At 38.0% G+C, this 18,656-nt stretch overlaps 2 protein-coding genes across 2 annotated transcripts in view; one reads left to right on the forward strand and one right to left on the reverse strand.

Annotated features, from left to right (window-relative positions):
• Positions 1-444: 444 nt before the first annotated feature.
• Positions 445-7,479, reverse strand: FKBP3 (FKBP prolyl isomerase 3). The gene is made up of 7 exons (XM_081331800.1): positions 7,262-7,479; positions 5,884-5,985; positions 4,250-4,357; positions 3,335-3,470; positions 2,692-2,759; positions 1,562-1,659; positions 445-657 (listed from the first exon to the last, which is right to left on the reverse strand). Exons 1-7 carry the CDS (start codon positions 7,361-7,363, stop codon positions 603-605), a joined length of 669 nt encoding a protein of 222 aa, XP_081187926.1. The 5' UTR covers positions 7,364-7,479; the 3' UTR covers positions 445-602.
• Positions 7,480-8,130: 651 nt separating this feature from the next.
• FANCM (FA complementation group M) overlaps positions 8,131-18,656 on the forward strand; it is a gene marked incomplete at its 5' end in the record, with an annotated part of 54,668 nt that continues 44,142 nt past the window's right edge. The window contains 5 exons of the mRNA XM_081334263.1: positions 8,131-8,587; positions 9,826-9,998; positions 11,237-11,314; positions 11,949-12,107; positions 17,484-17,615. Of these exons, the coding sequence (XP_081190389.1) occupies positions 8,131-8,587; positions 9,826-9,998; positions 11,237-11,314; positions 11,949-12,107; positions 17,484-17,615 (999 nt within the window). The remainder of the gene's footprint in view (positions 8,588-9,825; positions 9,999-11,236; positions 11,315-11,948; positions 12,108-17,483; positions 17,616-18,656) is intronic.

The raw sequence follows: 18,656 nt of genomic DNA on the forward strand, positions 1-18,656 counted from the left end.
TTTCCCTTATGCATTGATTTTGAAACTCTGCATGTAGGCCAGCTGTATTACTATGTGTTGCAAAAGCCAAGGTGCATATTTGATCCAAAAATTCTCAACGGTACTCTTTTCTTATATTAATCTGCTTTCAAAGTAAGAACATCCTCCTTGAAATACAACATTGTGTACATCTGACTGGATATGCTCCAGCTGAAAAACCACCCTATGCCCTGCTATTCTGATATGTATGCCTGCAAGATTAAGATAACTGATTTAAACATATGATCTTCCATTCTTTCAGAATCAAGAATTAAAATAGATTAGCAAAATGTGGTAATTTGGGCTGAAAGGGATGGAAATTATAACCCAGCAAATCAGGAACCCTGATCTTGTCTTTCCATAGACAGTACAAAGTGCTTAATAATAATTTTCTGCAAGTCCTTGCTACAAAACATCAGTCAAAGCCACACATAAACTTGTTTTTAGTAATACAGACATTGTACTATAATTGCAGTAAGAGCCTTTTGACTCCTCCATCTATCAGATAAAAGGCCACATTTGCATTTCCCTGAAATCAGAAGTACTGTGCGTTCACAATTATTCACGACTGAAGAGACAATACATCATTCAATATCTACCAATTCAATTTCAAAGAAAAGTTTTGCATTGGGCGGAATCCTGAAATAGAAGTTAAGGAAATTCTTATGCAATAGATAGTTTTGCAAATGTATCTACTTAAAGGGTGTATTTTTTTCCTAAGTTGCATGACTTTTCATGTGTTATTCTTGTTCAGCCTATAACTCAGATAGCTTTGGCAACAGTACAGGTAGTCCTTAGAACAGTTCATTTAGTGAGTGTTCAGTTACAAAAGCACTAAAGTGATTTATGATCAGTTTTCACACTTCCAGCCATTGTAGCATTCCCCATGGTCATGTGATCAAAATTTAGACCCTTGGCAATTGACTCATATTTATGGTTGCAGTGTCCTGAGGTCCTGTGATCCCCTTTTCGAACCTCTGACAAGCAAAGTCAATGGGGAAGCCAAATTCACTTAAAAGCAGTCTGACTAACAGCTACAGTGATTCACTTAAAACTGGCAATAAAAGTTGTAAAATGGGACAAACTCACTTAACAAATGTTTCACTTAGCAACAGAAATTTTGGGCACAATTGTCACCTGTAATGAATGTTCGTAAATGAAAAATACCTAGACATTGTGGAAGCAATGCTCTTAAGAGAATGTAAGCATAAATCAAAAATATGAAATGCTCTACCCACCCAGCAATGTCCATTTTTCCCTTTCTACCTGTTAATCTTTAGATGCTTCAATTTAAGGAGTCACCCTCCCTCCCCAATGATATAATTACTAAAGGTAAATGTAATGGTTCCCCCGCACATGCGTGCTAGTCGTTTCCAACTCTAGGGGCCGGTGCTTATCTCCGTTTCAAAGCCGAAGAGCCAGCGCTTGTCCGAGGACCTGTTGGAAAAAAAACTGTTGGAAAAAACGTTTTCTTAATCGCTATTGTTGTATAGGAAAAAAAATTTTTTTGCAGTCTCCGTAATAATAAATGTAAGCAGGATACTTGGCATCAGGCTGTCCTTTCTTCCCATAAGCCCATTCTGGCTCAATTTCCAAATTAGCCTTTTCCCCTTTGCTCATTGTCAGTAAGGCTTCATCCCACTGAAAAATTAGAAAAGAAATGTATTCCAGTTAGTCTTAATAAGGTAAAGGTTCCCCCGCACATGCATGCTAGTCGTTTCCAACTCTAGGGGCCGGTGCTCATCTCCGTTTCAAAGCTGAAGAGCCAGCGCTTGTCCGAGGACCTCTCCGTGGTCATGTGGCCAGCATGACTAGACGCCAAAGGCGCACGGAACGCTGTTACCTTCCCACCGTAGTGGTCCCTATTTTTCTACTTGCATTTTTACGTCCTTTCGAACTGCTAGGTTGGCAGAAGCTGGGACGAGTAACAGGTGCTCACTCTGTTACGTGGCACTCAGGATTCGACCCGCCAAACTGCCGACCTTCTGATCGACAAGCTCAGCGTCTTAACCCACTGAGCCACCGCGTCCCTTTAGTCTTAATAGTGTCATATAAAATATATATTTCTTTTTCATTCTCACTGCTGCTGAAGACTTTTTGTTAAGATTTCCACACAACGTATGCTAGGTATTATTTAGAAATGGCCCAAGATACTTTGATCAGCCCTACAAAATTCATCTGAAAATTAAACAGATTGGATTCAATTGGACCCAGAGACTGGAATATCACAGAAGGTCATAAATACAGATTTGCAAACGTGAAGATTGCAGTCTTCTGCCTTGGTGGCGAGGCAGAACTAGTAAACAATCTTCCTATCACCCAAAACTAGAGCTAAGGAAAGTATCAGAAGTGACAGCTACAAACATACATGACACACATCTTGCATGTGATATATGAACGATACATAGCCCTCTCCCCAAACCTGTCATTACGACAGTTGGACACTGGTCCAAGATTTCTGTATGCAGGAAATGTGGGCAGACTTCCAATGTGTTCTCTCACTCCTGGCAGGATAGAAGAATCTAAAGGCCTCATGGGATCACATATACCAATGCCTCCTCTTATTGAAAGAAACAGACAGATGACTGAACAGTTGCAGGGCCAAAACTATTTTCTGATAATGAAAGGGTATGAGAACCTGATACGCTCAGCCACCCACATTAGCACACTTACACCTCGAATCACTTTTCCAACACCAACTTTGAAGCTCAGTGGTTTCGATGCCTTTTTTTTCTTTGAACCTGAAAGATAAGATTTGGTTGCAAAGTATTAGATTAACAGGGAATTCTTAACCAAATTCAAATCTTAAGAGTATCTGGATCTTTCTTCTTTCTTTGTGGGTACGAAATACACTTTAGGGAAGATCTGACTTGATTCACAAGAATTCTAGTAGTCTGGTGTAGACTGTTAAGGCACCAGGCTCAAAATCAGGAAACTTGAGTTCTAGTACTGCATTAAGCCTGAAAGCCAGCTGAGTGATTTTAGAACAGTCGTCCTCTCTCAGCCCAATTCCTCCCCTTACAGGACTGCTGTTGTGGGGAAAATAGGAGGAAGAGGGAATATCAGGTAGGTTTGCCACCTTGAATTACATTTATAAAAATTAAAGTGGAATAAAAATATTTTTTAAAAGTTTTTCCGTCTTCTTTCCAAGATGGCTTGAACAAATGCAAAATGTAGAGCGTTTACACCAGTCTTTCTCAGCTCCAATTTATTGTTTGAGAGACACTGCAGCTCCATCACCCTGCCTTCAATGAGGACCACTTGAATCTTTAAAAGCTTTGCCAGCTTTTTTAAAAAGAGCTACCTAAGCACTTACTTGACTGAATATTAGTGTCAAAAACTGTTCCATCTTGCAGCTTGCCTGTATACCAGCAATGAACAATATCCCCCTTTTTTGGAAAGTTGATTTTATCCCCCTTTTTCAGAATTGACTTGGTATATTTTGGGGAAGCCTGCAATGAAAGTGGAAAGAAACAAAAACAGTGAACTTCATTATTTTAAAGATAGAGATTTGTTCAAAGTTCAGTATAGTGTATTTTTAGAAGGATATAAACCATCCATTTTCCTTTTCATACACACTCGGAGAAGTATACACTTTACAAAATTTTACAGGAATTCTATCTCCCCTTCTATGGGAGGGGATATTTAATTGTAACAAAATCTTTTTAGCATCTGGAAAAACTGCTAATTAATAATTAAGATTAATATCACTATTGAACTGAAAATTCTTTGCAAGTAGCTTTGTAGCTGGTCCCAAAGAGAGTAAAACTATGAACTATATCATTTTGTGCGCATATCCAGAAATGTTATTTTCTACAACTTTATTCATAAAAATATATACGGAGGTTTGTGACATATAATACTAAGCTGGATCATATAAATTTTATTTTAACTTGATTTGACCATTTTGTTACATAAATGGAAAATGCAACTGATTTCAGAAGACAGAACTCCCAAAAGATCAAATGAGCAAAATAGAAGTCACAACCAGCTCAGACACGATCACAGAACATAAACAGCTATAAGCAGTTATACAGTATTGACCTATTTTGCAGAATATTTTTTTATAATTATAGTATTTTCAATAGACAAAAGAACTTGGTTCTTACATATCCTAGCTATGCTAGGTGTATTGTTTTTCTTTTTACGTCCTTTCTCATTTGTATGTTATTTTTTTATTTACTCACATAGCAGAAATTGAAAAACATAATTGAGGTACTTCCCAACTTACCTCATCAACAACTTCTTCAGATTTTGTCATTTTGGTTTGGCTTTCATCAATCTTGATATTTTTTACCTGTTCTGCTACTTGTTCAGTGCTCTCTGTGTCCTTAAAGCTCTGAAAAATAATATACATTTTAGTGATCTCCCTAAGGAAGTTATTAGTAATACTATTAAGAATATTTATTAATCAAATTTTATAGTTGCCCATTTCACAGAACAGATTTCTGGGTAGTGTACAAACAAAGTATATAAAATCCAGGTTAAAAAGTAAATATTATAAAAACAAATATACAACTCTAGACAAAGGGGGTTAAGAATGGGCACCTAGCAAAGGAGCTATTTGAGCATATCTGTTCACAACAGTGTGAAGTCACAGCTGCCAGTTCTTTAGCTGGTATTGTCCTTTGTAAACCTAATATTTTTATCAAGAATCTAGGATGTTGTAATGCATCATTATAGTATATGTGTGTAGCCAAGCAGTGTGGCCATTTGCAATTGACAGATGAATTTTTTGTCAATGCGTAACTTTTCTAAGTGCCACCCAAGATTATTTTTTTTAAATGGCTATAACCACTTGGACCACCACCATAGCTATTTGCCGGAATCTTTCAATTTCAGTTTTCAGAACTTGATACTTTGTGATCTTTGCCAATTCTTTTTTATTCCAACAATCCGCAACCTTTCTGGCTCTGCAAACTGCTGGTGGCAGTGGAGGAGGGGAAAGAGAGGATGGTTTCATGCACAAGTACATCACTCGCTCAAATGCAGCTTTACACGCTTGCTCACCCGCTACTTGTGCTGCCCAGTTCCCAATGGGCCGTGGCCTGGTACTGGACCATGGCCAGAGTTGGGGACCCCTGTTCTATTCTACTATCCTCTGGTATATTATTATAATATTGAATAATATGCATGTAATCATACTCATTATATTTGAATGTTCAAGCCATTGCATTTACATTTTCTTGGTGCAATCTTAAAATCTTCCTCTAAAATGTCATGATAGACTTACCATATAAAATGTATCAGTACTATATAGTAGTAGATCCAAGATAAAACAATGAAATTTAATTAAAATAACATTCTGGAGAAAACATTCATGTAACACAAGTTTTAAAAGCTAGTTAGACCATATTTATATACTCATCCTAGTGTGACTGGAAACAGTACATATAGGTATTTAAACAAGAATTACTTTAAAAAAATATTTTTATTACAAGTTTTTATTTAATATAAAATAGAAATAAAGAAAAGGGGAAAGAAAAGAGTGGATAAAGTGAAGAGAAAGAAAAGAAAAAAGTGACTTCCAACTTCTTTCAGTGCAGTAAGATACATAATACAGTTATAATATCAACTTTTTACTTATCGAAAATATTAAATACTAGTCATTTCTATAACCATGATCTACTTAATAATCAAAACCCAAATCAGTTTGCATTTTTTTTCTTTCAAGCAGAAAGTTCAACAACAATCAAAGAATAAAGACAATAATTTCTTCAGCACAGAAGTCCATGGTTCTTTTAAGTAGAGATGCACAGTACCTTTTGTAGAAAAAACATTTGATCTATCTATCCACTGAGCTTTTTATCCATTTTCAGTTTACAAAAAAAGCACTGCTAAAGTAAGGCAAGCATTAAAACCTACCTTTGTTTCAAAGAGTTGGTTGTATGCTGTTATTAACTGATCCTTACTAGCTGTTTTAGCCACATTTTTTATCTGACCAAGCAACTTGTGCTCTGCAAGAAACTACAAACAAAACTTACGATTAGTTCAGCTACCTGTAAGTTTTCCTATATTGCAAAGTGAGCTGGAATAGTATATACACTTTACAATATGGAAATTTGAAGTATATGTCAAGTTTCTAGTAGCATCAAATAAATCCAATTATTGCTCTTGAAATCCAAAAACTTGTGATTTCTATACCAAGAACTCCATTCAGGATGGTCACAGCAAACTACAGAACAGAACCCAATCCACAGAAAAAGAATAAAGCGCACTGTGAAAAGAATACTAAACTCTCTTCCTCTGGATTTTTCATATCGGCCAATTTCATGAAAGATAAAAATACATTCATCTGCAATGTAAGTAAGCTATGTACATCAGCTTTAAATACATTTAAAAACAAATCAGTTTCACAAAATTTCCCCCAAAATGCCTATGGTTTAATATCCATAAATTTAGTTCAGCTAAAACTAAAAATAGAAGGTACTATATAACTGAAGGAAGCTTTCAGTTATACAGCACCCCTTTCTCCTTTGCACTTTAAACTGAAAGCTTCTTGGATTCTTCTAAACTATTTCAATTTGGAAAAAAAAAATGGGATTTTTTTTAATCCCCTAGCAATGCCTTGCATATTACCATAGATAACAGATGAATGGCTACCGGAAGCCCTCTCCAAGACCTAGTCTTGTTTTTGATGCATCATCCAATGGGCAGCTGGTTTTTTGCATTTCAAAAAATTAAGACTATTGCCTGTAACAGCAGGTGATTTTAATGTTTTGCTATGCTCTGAAATTCAAGGCAAAGCATGCCAATGGCATCCAATGATCACTCAACAAATAATAATAACAACAACAAAATCAATGTATTAAAAACCTGCTAGAATTAATTAGCGCATGACCAATCTGTGGTTATAAACTACTCCATCCTGGCCCGTCAGTAATGGAATCAACCAGCAATCCCTATCCCCTCCTGCCCCCCCCCCACCAGGCGTGGGAAGGCTGGCATGTAGGAATGCCGCAGTCACGTGAAATGAAAAAGGGGAAGAAAGACAACTCGATCCCACTGAAGGCTCTCATCACATCTGAAGAGATCTACATGGTTTGCTTCGAAGAGCGGGGCAGGGTTAAGAAAGAGGGAGCCCTGACCAAGGGAAAATGGGCAACGAGAGCAAAAAAAAAGAAAAAAGCGGGAAGGGGAGAGGGGACTTCGCAACTTTGCACCCATCGTCTGGCCAAATTAGCCCGCATGGGCATATGAATGGAGCCTGCCCACCCGTCAGATCGCGCCTCGGACCCCGCACCCTGTGTGCCGCTTGCTCCTGCAGAAAGTGGACAATCTCCCGCTTGGGCAGCGCCTCGTTCCGCAGCTCCTCCAGGCTCCAAGGGCGCGCGCGGTCCGCCATTACATCGCCTCAGGCGGGCACCTACTAGGAGAAAGTCCGGGAACGCTTCAGCGGCCCCTCACTAGCCCACAGCACGAAATACAATTCCAGCACGCTTGGCGCGCCCCGCCACTCCGATCGCCTCTTCCTGTTAAGCATGCTGGGTAACGTAGTTCTACCCGAGAAAGCAGAAGCTCCTGTTACGTAAATGGGTGGACGCAAACGCCAGACGAGCGGAGCAATTCCTGTTGCATGCTGGGTATTGTAGTCTGCCCTCAAGAGTTGGTTGTTCCCTTGAAAATCCTACTTCACACACACACACACACACACACACACACACACACACACATATATATATATATATATATATATATATATATATATATATATATATATATATATATATATATATATATATATATATATATATATATATATATATATATATATATATATATATATATATATAAAGCCAAACGCTCGCGCGTGAATATTTCTAGCAGTTCTTGCAGAAACTTTTGGAAGTGACTCGTTGAAACAGACTGCGCCTCAGTTGCGCGTGTCCCGGCGCTCCAACAATAAATGGGGAAAAACAGTCCTCGGTCGGAACCTCCCTTTCTCTGATAGCGAATAAAAAAAGTGCAAGAGTAGAGCACGTGATTGATCCGCCTTCTTGGGCTCGACCAATCATGGGCCTCCTCGAAGCTGGCGGGGTTTTCGGTGGCCGCCAAGATGGCGTCGTTACTTATTGAGAGAAGTTGCGGGAGGGCGGCGGAGGCGCTGCTGAAATGAAAGGCAGAAGCCGGCAGGCCACGCTCTTCCAAGCATGGGGAGCGCAGCTGACTCCTTCGCCGGCGGTGGAAGAAGAGGAGGAAGAAGAGGCGGTGCTGTTGGCTGCAGCCATAGAGGTCGAGGCAGCGGATTCGCCGGGCGCTCTTGGTGCCCGGGGATTCATCGGAGGCGCGCCGGGCGCTCTGTGGATGTTCCCGTCCAGCGAGTGCGTGGAGGAGCGCGCCTACCAGGTTCGAGCGTCGTGGGAAGCGCTCCTGGCCAACACGCTGCTCTGCCTGCCGACAGGGCTTGGGAAAACACTGGTAGCCGCCGTGGTCATGTACAATTTCTACCGGTGGTTCCCGGGCGGCAAGATCCTCTTCCTGGCCCCGACCAAGCCGTTAGTAGCTCAGCAACGGGAGGCTTGCGCCCGCCTCCTCGGCATCCCCGCTGCGCATATGGCCGAGATGACGGGTGGGTGTTTGATTACGCTCTGCATGTGGCTCAGGATCGCGCTTGTTTTCGCCCGGGCCACCAGTTCTCGTAGCCGACTTAGTGTCTTTGGCTGCTCCGTGGAAAGCTAAGTGGGATGTGATCACTAGTGGGGTGGGAGCAGAGCTGTAGGACAGATTATGAAGTTGAAAAGAAGTTCCAGAATAAGGCACCTCTTTTATCAGCGGAAACGGACCAGTAGTGAAACAAGACCGAAAGGATTATTTTTTGTCCTTTTTAATGTGTCAGTTGCGGTTGGATCGATATCACCAGCGCTTAGAAGCAGCCCAATTCCTGTGACTGGCATCCCATATATATTAAGCTATGACTGGGTTATTGATTTCATTGCAGTGGTTGTCTTGTACCTTATTCAGCAGTCCTGTTTTTTTAAAAAATAAACGCTGAAGGGTGCTGTGTGTATTTCTCTACACTGAATAAATTGAGTAACAGTTGTGACTTTGAGGAGCAGCACAAGGTAAATCCTTGTTCATTTATTTTTAAATGTTAGATACTTATTTGCAAAATCCAGTCTTCTTTACAATGTTGCATAATTTTGGGAAAAAGCTTGTGATACTTGTTATTACAGGTATTTCTCAGTTTTTTCTTATGGATTCTTTGCATTTCTGCTTATGTGCTAATTTTTAACTGTTTGCATCCAAAACACTTAAATGTGATTAATTCTAGCCATTAAATTCTTCCATAGTGGGAATTCTTAAATTGTTGAGTATATTTTTTACAAGATGAATGCGTATATATAGTATATGTGAATATGTAGGCAAGCACAGCAAGTATAGCTTGCAATGAATCAATGAATCAGTCTTGCTAGGAATTTGAATTGTACTTTCTGATTTCCAAGTTAGTGCAACCATTGGGTGATTTGTAATTCAACACATTTGGTGGAATTTAGTTTGGAAAATAATTCAACTGAATTTCGTGAATTTGATCTGTGACAATATTCATGATAGCTGATTTGTACATTATGCAAAATGCAAGTTTTTTTCAGTACAGTACTATCACTCTATTTAAATGGGATACAATAAGCTTTTTTAATTCTGAAATGCTGTCACTTAAAATGTTTTTCTGACTAGCAATATAAAAATCTGTAGGCTGATTTTTAAAATATGAGAATACATTTAATGTTAACTCTGCTAGAATGTGTATTTCATATTAATTGCTAGTAAACAGCAGCGCTATACAGATTTTTCTTATCTTTTTTTCAGGAGGTACCCAAATTGTTGATCGGAAAGAAATCTGGCGCACCAAAAGAGTCTTCTTTCTCACTCCTCAAATAATGGCAAATGATCTTTCTCGTGGCACATGTCCAGCAGCAGAAATTAAATGCCTGGTTATTGATGAAGCCCATAAAGCTCTTGGAAATCATGCATATTGTCAGGTAGTGTGGATTGAACAAGCTTATACTCTTTCTTTGAATATATTATTATTTAAAAAGCAAGCTAGATGGGAGCACATATTAGTCTGGAGCTAACAGTGGGTGGGTGTGACCAAGTAAAAAATTGATGCATTCATTCATTCTTTTTTCTCTTTCTCTCCCAAGCAGCAAGTTGGAGAAAAACAGCTCTTTCTGCACTAATTTCTAAATAGGGATTTTGAAATTTGATCAAGAAACTTCAGCTCTAGAAATTAGATAAAGTGTCTTCCGGCTGTTGATGAGCACTTTACAATCTCATTAGGCTATTTTGAATTGATTTAGAGTTGTATATTTATATAGACACTTCAGTGTATGTATTGAAAAAGACTGCATCAGAAAACAGGAATTGGGGCTGAGAGTTGAAAAATTCCACTTATCCTCCTACAGGCACAAGATTTTTTTTCCCACTAGGTGGCTCTTAAATATCATCTTACAGGTAGAAAATCTTGTATAGGTTATAAGTAGCAAACCTGAAATCAATTCTCTCTTGTTTTACCTGTAGCCAGTAAACCACAAGTAATGCATTTCTTTTCTATTTATTTTTTATTTCCAGATTCTTTTTTGATGTGGGATTAATCTTTTTCTATTTTTTCTGCATTTCAACATAACAGAAGAGCATCATATAAATAGTATAATTTTTATAGAATGTTAGCAAAGAAATTGAAGAAAATTTCTAGAAAAAGTGTTTGGCCCTAGGGCAATAAAAGGAAAAAAGAGAAATCAGCTATTTTGATTGAAGACATGTTATCTATCTCATCTTTTAAACTCCGATTTCTGGCAACACCATAACAGTGAAAGTCAGAATAGGAAGAACCAAAAAAAGTGGAATATTTGAGTTAGAGTTTATAACTCAAACATTCCACTTTTTTTGGTTCTTATAACTGCAAAAATTGCCTCACTGAAAGCTGGCCATTTTGCAGTTTAGGTTCAGCAGTGCAGTCTCATGATGCTGGTGACTATTTAAACGCTTAACCAGAAAATAAATACTGTCTATGAGGTTATCACGTAGCATACTTTTACAAAGACAGGCTTACACCTCAGCAGGATACAAATTTATTGTACTGAAACTGAATTTTGATTTTCTGTTAGATGCTACTAATTTGGGATTCAGAGTTTGCCTTGTTCATATTTTGCATTTTCTCAGAATTATTTTGGATGTAATAGAACAAACTTAGTGGTGATGAAAGTTATTCTCCCTTCAGGTCGTGAAAGAATTATGCAAATACACCAAAGAGTTTCGAGTCTTGGCTCTAAGTGCAACTCCTGGCAGTGATGCAAAGGTGAGTCAATTCTTTTTCATCAAGGGACCTAGATTTTCTTAATAATCATACATAATCTGTGTGGATTTTAAAAATAATCGCTATATTTGAATGCCCATCTCAGTTCTGCAAAGCTGTTTTCCTCTCTTATGCAATTTCTTTATCAGCTGACAGTTTCAACTGACAGGAGGGAAGGGCCCAAAGTATTCCGTATAAGGGGCTATTGGTAAAATATTGGAAGCCACCGGAATCTTCCGCTGGTACACATTGTGAATGTGACATCTGCAGTGTTTATGTTTAGGGTATTTTTTTTACCAGTTTTGAGGAAAAAGCTTTTAAAATTAACTTTAAAAAATACACAAGATTATCCTAAGATATTTTTTAAATTTAAAAATCATACATGCACAGCCAGCCTGATATTGGCAATTCTGTGTTGGATAATTAGGTCTTTGCATCTTAATATATGTGCTACAAACCCCACAGTTAGGACAACCTGAATTTTTCCCTCATTTAATCTTGCCTGTCTATAATACTTACAGACTCTGAAGATTAGATTTTAACTCTTGAAATTCTGTGTCGAAATATATCTGATTTTTATTCTGCTAACATGAGCCTAACCGAGATGCAGCACATAACTTTGACACTTTTTTAACAGGCTGTGCAGCAAGTTATTACCAACCTGTTAATTTCACACATAGAACTTTGCTCTGAAGATTCTCCTGATATTCAGCCTTATTCTCATGAGCGACGAATTGAAAAATGTGTTGTTCCACTTGGGAAAGAATTGACTGAAATTCAGAATGCTTACATACGGGTGAGTTTTAATCTATTTTAGAATTATGAAAATGAAGGTAGAATTAACATGCAAGAATTGGGTAAAATTTTATTCAACACTTGAAATGTAAGTTAATAAATAAATTTATTTTTCATTTTGCTAAGGGAGTTCTGCTCATTGAGCCTGTTAAATAAAACACTGAATTTACTGATGTGTTTGTGAACTTATTTTTCAGTAGTTTAAAACTTCGAACAGTGACATGTGTAATTAAAGCAGATTGACAATAGAATGCTTAACAGTTGGTGAATTATCCTGATTGAGTTTGCATTTTGCTGCAGTTTCTCATTAAAGTCATTCTAGCATGTCTGATCAAAGGTTGGGTTTATTCTTCGAAGAATTCAGAAACTGGCTTTAGACATTTTTGTAATTAAGTAGGTGCTGAACTTAGAAAGGTTATTTGGAGATTCTGCAGTTTCATCTTTTAGTTGGCCCTGTGCAGATTGCATTACAATGAACTGTAGTTACGATAGCTTTATAATGGTTTGTAACAAACAAATTTCTGTTAAAATTACAATCTCAGACAAGTATTTAAGGGTACCTTCAGCATTAACCTCAAAAATCATTATTGATTTTGGAAGGTAACGATGAGATTTATTGTCTTCTGTAGTTATAGTCTGCTTTGGTTAATGCATTTAATTACTGTTTAATTATTATATTGCTAATTACTTTCTTTTTATACCACTATTCATCCTACAGGAGCCAGAATGGTATACAAAATGTTAAAAATATCCTTCCATAAAAAAAGTTTGAGGAGAAAAAAAGTGAACTCCTATTAAAATGAAACAATTGTACCAAGAGTGCAACAGTTATAAAGAATTAAATCAAAAGTGTTGTCCTAGGATAGTTCTTAATCTGCAAGTGTCTGGAAAAATAAGCTTGTCCAACAAAGATTAAAGCAAAATAGAGAGTAAGTTGTATATTCAGCAGAGAATTTTATAACCGGGAATCTGCCAGGGAGAAAGCTTTACTCCAGGTCAGCATACAGTGAGTCATAACCACCTTTGGAACCACAACAGGACTTTTCTACTGATCCTATTGTATGGCTTAAATAATGTTGGAGGCACCTTTTCAAATAATTGGGTCCTTTTTATTTATGTCTTTGTAGGTTTATGTCAAAATAATGGTGTAGGCTTTTATGGCAGGCATCTGATGAGAAGTGTTGAGCTTCAGGGTTTAGTGATTACCATCAGTACACTTTGAAGCTGAACACTGTGTGCTGGATAAATAATTTCTGCAGTGAGTCTGGATTATTGTTTTTTTTTGGAGGGAGGGGCACTATGTTTCATTCCATCATAGTCAAGTTGGACATAACTTGTTACCAGGGGCAGGAAAATGGCAAGGGTCAGCTGGATGCCCGCAAGGTCTATGGAGCACAATCAGCTGAGCTGATTGGAGTGGCTGAGGATTCCAAGGCTGGCTGTAGCATTATGCTTCAGCTCCACAGTTTCTTGCAGCCCCAGATCTACAGTGTCCCAAGAAGCTCCTGAGCTGCAGCAAAGTCTTTCCCCAGTATCCCTGTGCTTGCACTGCACTGTCCCTCATCTTGCATGCAGACTATGCCAGCCTTCCCATCTCTCTGCAGCACTCCTCCCTCTGCTTAACCACCCACACATCTGGGGTTATGACAGTAACTAGGAGTGCCAGGATTGGGATTATTAAGCAATGTGGTCATGTGATATCTTGCACTATAATCGCATTGCTTAGCAATGGAAATTTCTGTCTCAACTGTGGTCATAAATTGATTATCTGTATAACATTTGTATCTTTCTGTTCTGACAGCTTAAAGGGAAGGTAGACGATATATACCAGACATGTCAAACTTGCGACATCACGTGACGTCGCGCAGTGTATCGGAGCTTTTTCGCCATTGTCAGCAATGGGGTGGGCGTGGTTTCCCGATGACATGTCCGGCCCTTGGGCTGGCAGTTTGACACCCCTGGTATATACCATTCTAATACCCTATAATTTCCTGTTCAATTTCATATGTGGTCCTTCTTCCATTTCCTTGACTGGGAGCACATGTAGCAGAACTTAGTTAAGTCCTTAACTAACACTTCTCCCAAACAAGAGATTGAATCCAGTTATTGTTTAGAAGTCCTAAGGCATCTAAATTCATGAATTTATCCTTTTTAAAAAATATATTTTATTGGTTTTTTTACGATAACAATCTTTAATGCTTAGTAAACAGCATGTTGTCTGGGTTCATATATTTAAAAAACAATCAGTAATGATTAATTTCTATAATTCCATAATCAATATGTTAATTAATAGCATATTTCCTTGATCTTGTCTTCTTCCAGTAGTGGTCTCCTTTATCAACATTAAACAAATGTAATTCTTAATATTTTCAATACATACAAGGTTGGATATAAACATTTTTCTTGTGTTTGTACAAATAACAATAACATCCATATATAACATCTTTTCTAGTTGGCTTGGGTTTCAGTTGTATTTATAAAAGTCATCTTATTAAGTCACTATGTGTCCTGTTTTCAAAATTCTTATTTAAGCTTAATTTCTCCTCCGTATTCAAGCCATTCTTATCAGTCATAATTTTCTCAAATTAATTACCTTAAAAAGTCCAAACTTTTCAATCACATACATAATATTTTTACATTTCATATAATATAAAAAGTACTATACTACTTATATATCTTGTCCCTCTTACTGTAGGGCCCCTTTATATCCAAAATTTATCTATTATTTTAACCATATTCAAACAAGTGCTTAATCATATAGTACTCCATCTGGTAAGTTGAATCAAATCTCTTGAATCTAACTCTAGCCTTTTTCTTTTGCCAAGTCAGTATGTTCTGCTTGCCAGGGGATTCCTGTATTTTTGTAAGTGTTGTTGGGAGTAAGAAAGACAAGTTGAGGATGTACGCTTTTTATTTTTTTTATTTATTTATTAATGGGACTTATATCCCGCCCTATCTCCCGAAGGACTCTTTTTGTCTCCCAAACAATTCTCCTAGCAGCTCTATAATCCATTTTGTTAGATCTTCTTTCTTATCCTCGAATTTGTTTTGAAGTCTTGAAAGGTAAATTATCTTTTCCATTTTCACTGTTGTGGCAAAATCTTGTAAATTTTCTTCTGTTTGTGTTGAGTTGTGGATCTCTTCATTTGTAGCTTCAGTATTTAAGTCACTTTCTTCTGGTTTGTGTTCTGTTATCTGATTTGTTTGTTCATTCTTTATTATTGTTTTCTTAATCGTAAGTTTAGGTTGAAGATGTGCTCATTTATGTCATCAAATTTGTTTTTAATCTCATCATGGTTTGAAACCATTGCCATTTGAATCTGTCACAGCATTCCATCCTCCTGGAAAGTATTTGCTTTGTCTTGGAGTATTGCTCCTGCAGATCTCTGATGTTCCAGGCTAGGCCCTTCAGAAGGAAATATTAGGTGTGGTTTCCTGTTACTTTTTGATAGGTATGCATCATCCATTTTGTCTCCCCCCTCCAAATAGCCTTTCACCGGTACCATAGTCTCTGTGATTAGCTTTATCAAACCAGCCAATCTTAAAATCCAAACAACCAAATCTTATATAGTTCTTATCTTTATATATGGTTATTGTAATCCAATGCATTTCCAATTGTCAAAGCATCATTGAAAACAGTGTTTTATAACAGTTCTTCTGTTCAGGGGTCATAGAATTATCAACCAGCCAGAATTGCAGTCCAGAATGTTGAGCCAACTAAAAGCTTTCCAGTAAATTCCCCCCTAGAAGATTAGCCAAGAGTCAAGGTTTTTTTCCCCCCTGCAAACAATACTTGGGCTTAGAAATGATAGCTTGGTGAGTATTTATAGTCCCAGAAGGTCAACAGTTTTTAAAACAAATGTAGTTCTCACTCTGTAGTAGATGGTCCTGTTGTACTTTCTTTCCTCTGTTCCCAGCTGTTTTTTTTAATTGAGTAAAAATCACTGAGGTTCAAAGAAACAAGTTTTTTTCTATTTCTGGGCATCTTGCCAATTTCTGAGTCAATGCAGCTATAGTTATGTTCTAATCCTCCACTAGATATCAGTATCTATTCATTTTCCAACTTTTAAGACAAAATTATTTTCTTATAGTTTCATCAATACACTTTGAAATGTAAAATATTAACAGTTTTCATAGTTTTCAAATTTATCCAGACTGTAGTATTATTAACTTCATTTCAATATATTTCTGTCCCCCATAAACATTAATTCACTGCTTCTGTCTATGGAAGGGTGGGGGTGTAGTCCCCTCCCTTCTCACTTTCGGAGGATTTTTTGCTTCTTGGGGATCTTTTCCAGGAAATCAGTTACAAGATAGGAGAGAGAAGATTGATATTCTCACCTAGTTCCAAGCACGCTGTTCACCCTTGTTCTGGTTAGTGCTTTTGGACTTCGGCTGATGGTAGCTTGGGCTAGTCAGTGAGGTGTGGCTAGCCTTTCTCCTGTTGGGTTGGAGGGCTTCCCCCGGATCAACCACCATCGTTCCGTGTTCAGTGGGGGGTCCTCCTTCATTGTGTGTCCAGGGCAACCTTTGACCCATTTAGGGTCCCCTGGCAGGGCGAAACCAGCTGTGGGGTGCAGAGCTTCTCAATCCCTTGGCTGTGTCACTCTACGCAAGACGAAGTATTTATCCTATTTGCTAGAATGGATTGGGTAGACATTTTATGTGCAGTGTGTAGATTTTAAGGAAACAATAGCTGCATCAAATGAATTTATTTTATTTTTTTGGACAGGCAGAAGATTTCATGGATTTCAGGGTGCATAGCTTGTTAACATTTAATTGCAGGTTGAATGCAGCCTTTAACATACCCACTCTCCACCACTTGTGCCATCGGAATTCAGTGACAAAATGCATGAATTTTGTAGGTGCAATTTCAGGCAATCAATAGTGGTAAATTTGAGAATGCTAATAGTTTGTCTTCCAGAGGCTTAATACTGCCTCAAAAGTATCATTCTCACACAGTGCCCCACTATCAACAGACTGAAAAATGTTGGTCATTTGTTCTGATAAAGCAGGGGTGTCAAACTGCTGGCCTGTGGGCTGGTTGCATCATGTGGAGGCTGCGTCTAGCCCAGCTCCAGCAATGCGAAAAAAAGTTGTGATACATTGCAACATGTCACGTAATGCAGTGAGTTTGACACCCATGTCTCTGAATGGCCTTCTGGGGTCATGCAGAAATTCAGGAAGCTGACGTGGGTCACTAATTTGTCAACAACTAAAATATAAGAGACTGAATAACTTCTTGCTTCAAAGACTTGACTTCTACTTGGTTCAGCCTGCTGTAAGAGAGCTCATAGTGAGAACTGTTTCTCTTTCCCATGTAAAACCACTTGTGACATGGAAAAAAATCATTTTGTGTCTTCTGTTTTATGTGCAGGTCTTAGAAAATTTTACTGGTCGACTAACTAGACTCCAGGTGTTACCACGACATGAAATACCTGCTCTTACAAAGTATCAGATAATTCTAGCACGAGATCAATTTAGGAAAAACCCAGCTTCACGTTTTGAGGTACATATTCTCAAGAAGAATATTATTTGTTTTCTTTCTGTATAATCAGATTTGTAATTAGTCATAGTCAAATGCACATCTGGGATGTGATGGACTGGCCCCTCTTCCCCATAGGGGGGGAGGTCTCAGGCCTTTTCTCACAGTTGACATTACATCTTCCTTTACTGCTTTCAGAGTCTTTTCAGGAAAACCCACCACCTGGCACTTTTTCACAGTGGCACTCAAGAATAAATAATGTGATGATCTTTTTTTTTTCTGCTTTCCTCCCTTTTTGTACCTAATCAAGCAGGGAGAAATGTGCTTAGATTACATCCTTTCAGAATTAAAATAACTGTTTCAGTAAGAATCCAAGTTATTTATCATGAATGCTAAAATCCAAGTACTAAAATGGAGTTGAAAAGGCGGAAATGTCTAAAACAATGTCCAGGTGTTATTCCTTTAGCCTGGAGCATTCATGTGCATGCACAGAGTTAACACAAAATAACGAAAGCAACACAGGGTAAATCATTTCCCATACAATTAAAACCAAAGTTCTAATCCCATTTCTACCTCCAATGTTCTGTAATACAGGGGCCCACAGCCCGTTTGAAACCAGGTCGTCGAAGTGGTGGGGGAGTACACTCATATGCATGCTCAAAGCTGCATTTGTGAAAGTGGCAAGCACACAAAACCATCCCCCCTCCCCGCCATTTCCAGCAGTCCACTGAGCCAGAAAAGTTGTGGGAACGCTGCTTTTAATATATTTTTTTCTGGATGTCCAATCCAACCATTGGGTTACAGAATTCCTTCTCTAGCTCTGCAGTGTTTAAGGAAAAGATGTGCCCATACTGCCTTTAAGAAAAAAGTAATGTAGTGCTGCCCTCTACTCTTTCAAAAGCCCACCTGATGGAATCTATATAAAGTTTTCTGGACTTTGGATAAAGACTTTATCCATTTATCTGAATAAATTCAAATTCTTGCAGTATTTGTCTCAAAATGGAATTTTTCTCACTACAGTTTTCTATCCCATTTATACATCGTTTTAAGCCCCCTGGTCAGAAT

The sequence above is a fragment of the Vipera berus genome (genome assembly GCF_964194415.1).
Source record: "Vipera berus genome assembly, chromosome: 1".
Classification (NCBI taxonomy): Eukaryota; Metazoa; Chordata; class Lepidosauria; order Squamata; family Viperidae; genus Vipera; species Vipera berus.

Excerpts from the sequence above, each read along its gene's own strand:
- FKBP3 (XM_081331800.1), bottom strand. The coding sequence starts at position 7,363 with ATGGCGGACCGCGCGCGCCCTTGGAGCCTGGAGGAGCTGCGGAACGAG. Across the intron at positions 5,986-7,261 it reads AGGAGCAAGCGGCACACAGG|TTTCTTGCAGAGCACAAGTT; the intron begins GTGCGGGGTCCG and ends TTTTGTTTGTAG. Across the intron at positions 2,760-3,334 it reads TGACACTAATATTCAGTCAA|GTTCAAAGAAAAAAAAGGCA; the intron begins GTAAGTGCTTAG and ends CTTATCTTTCAG.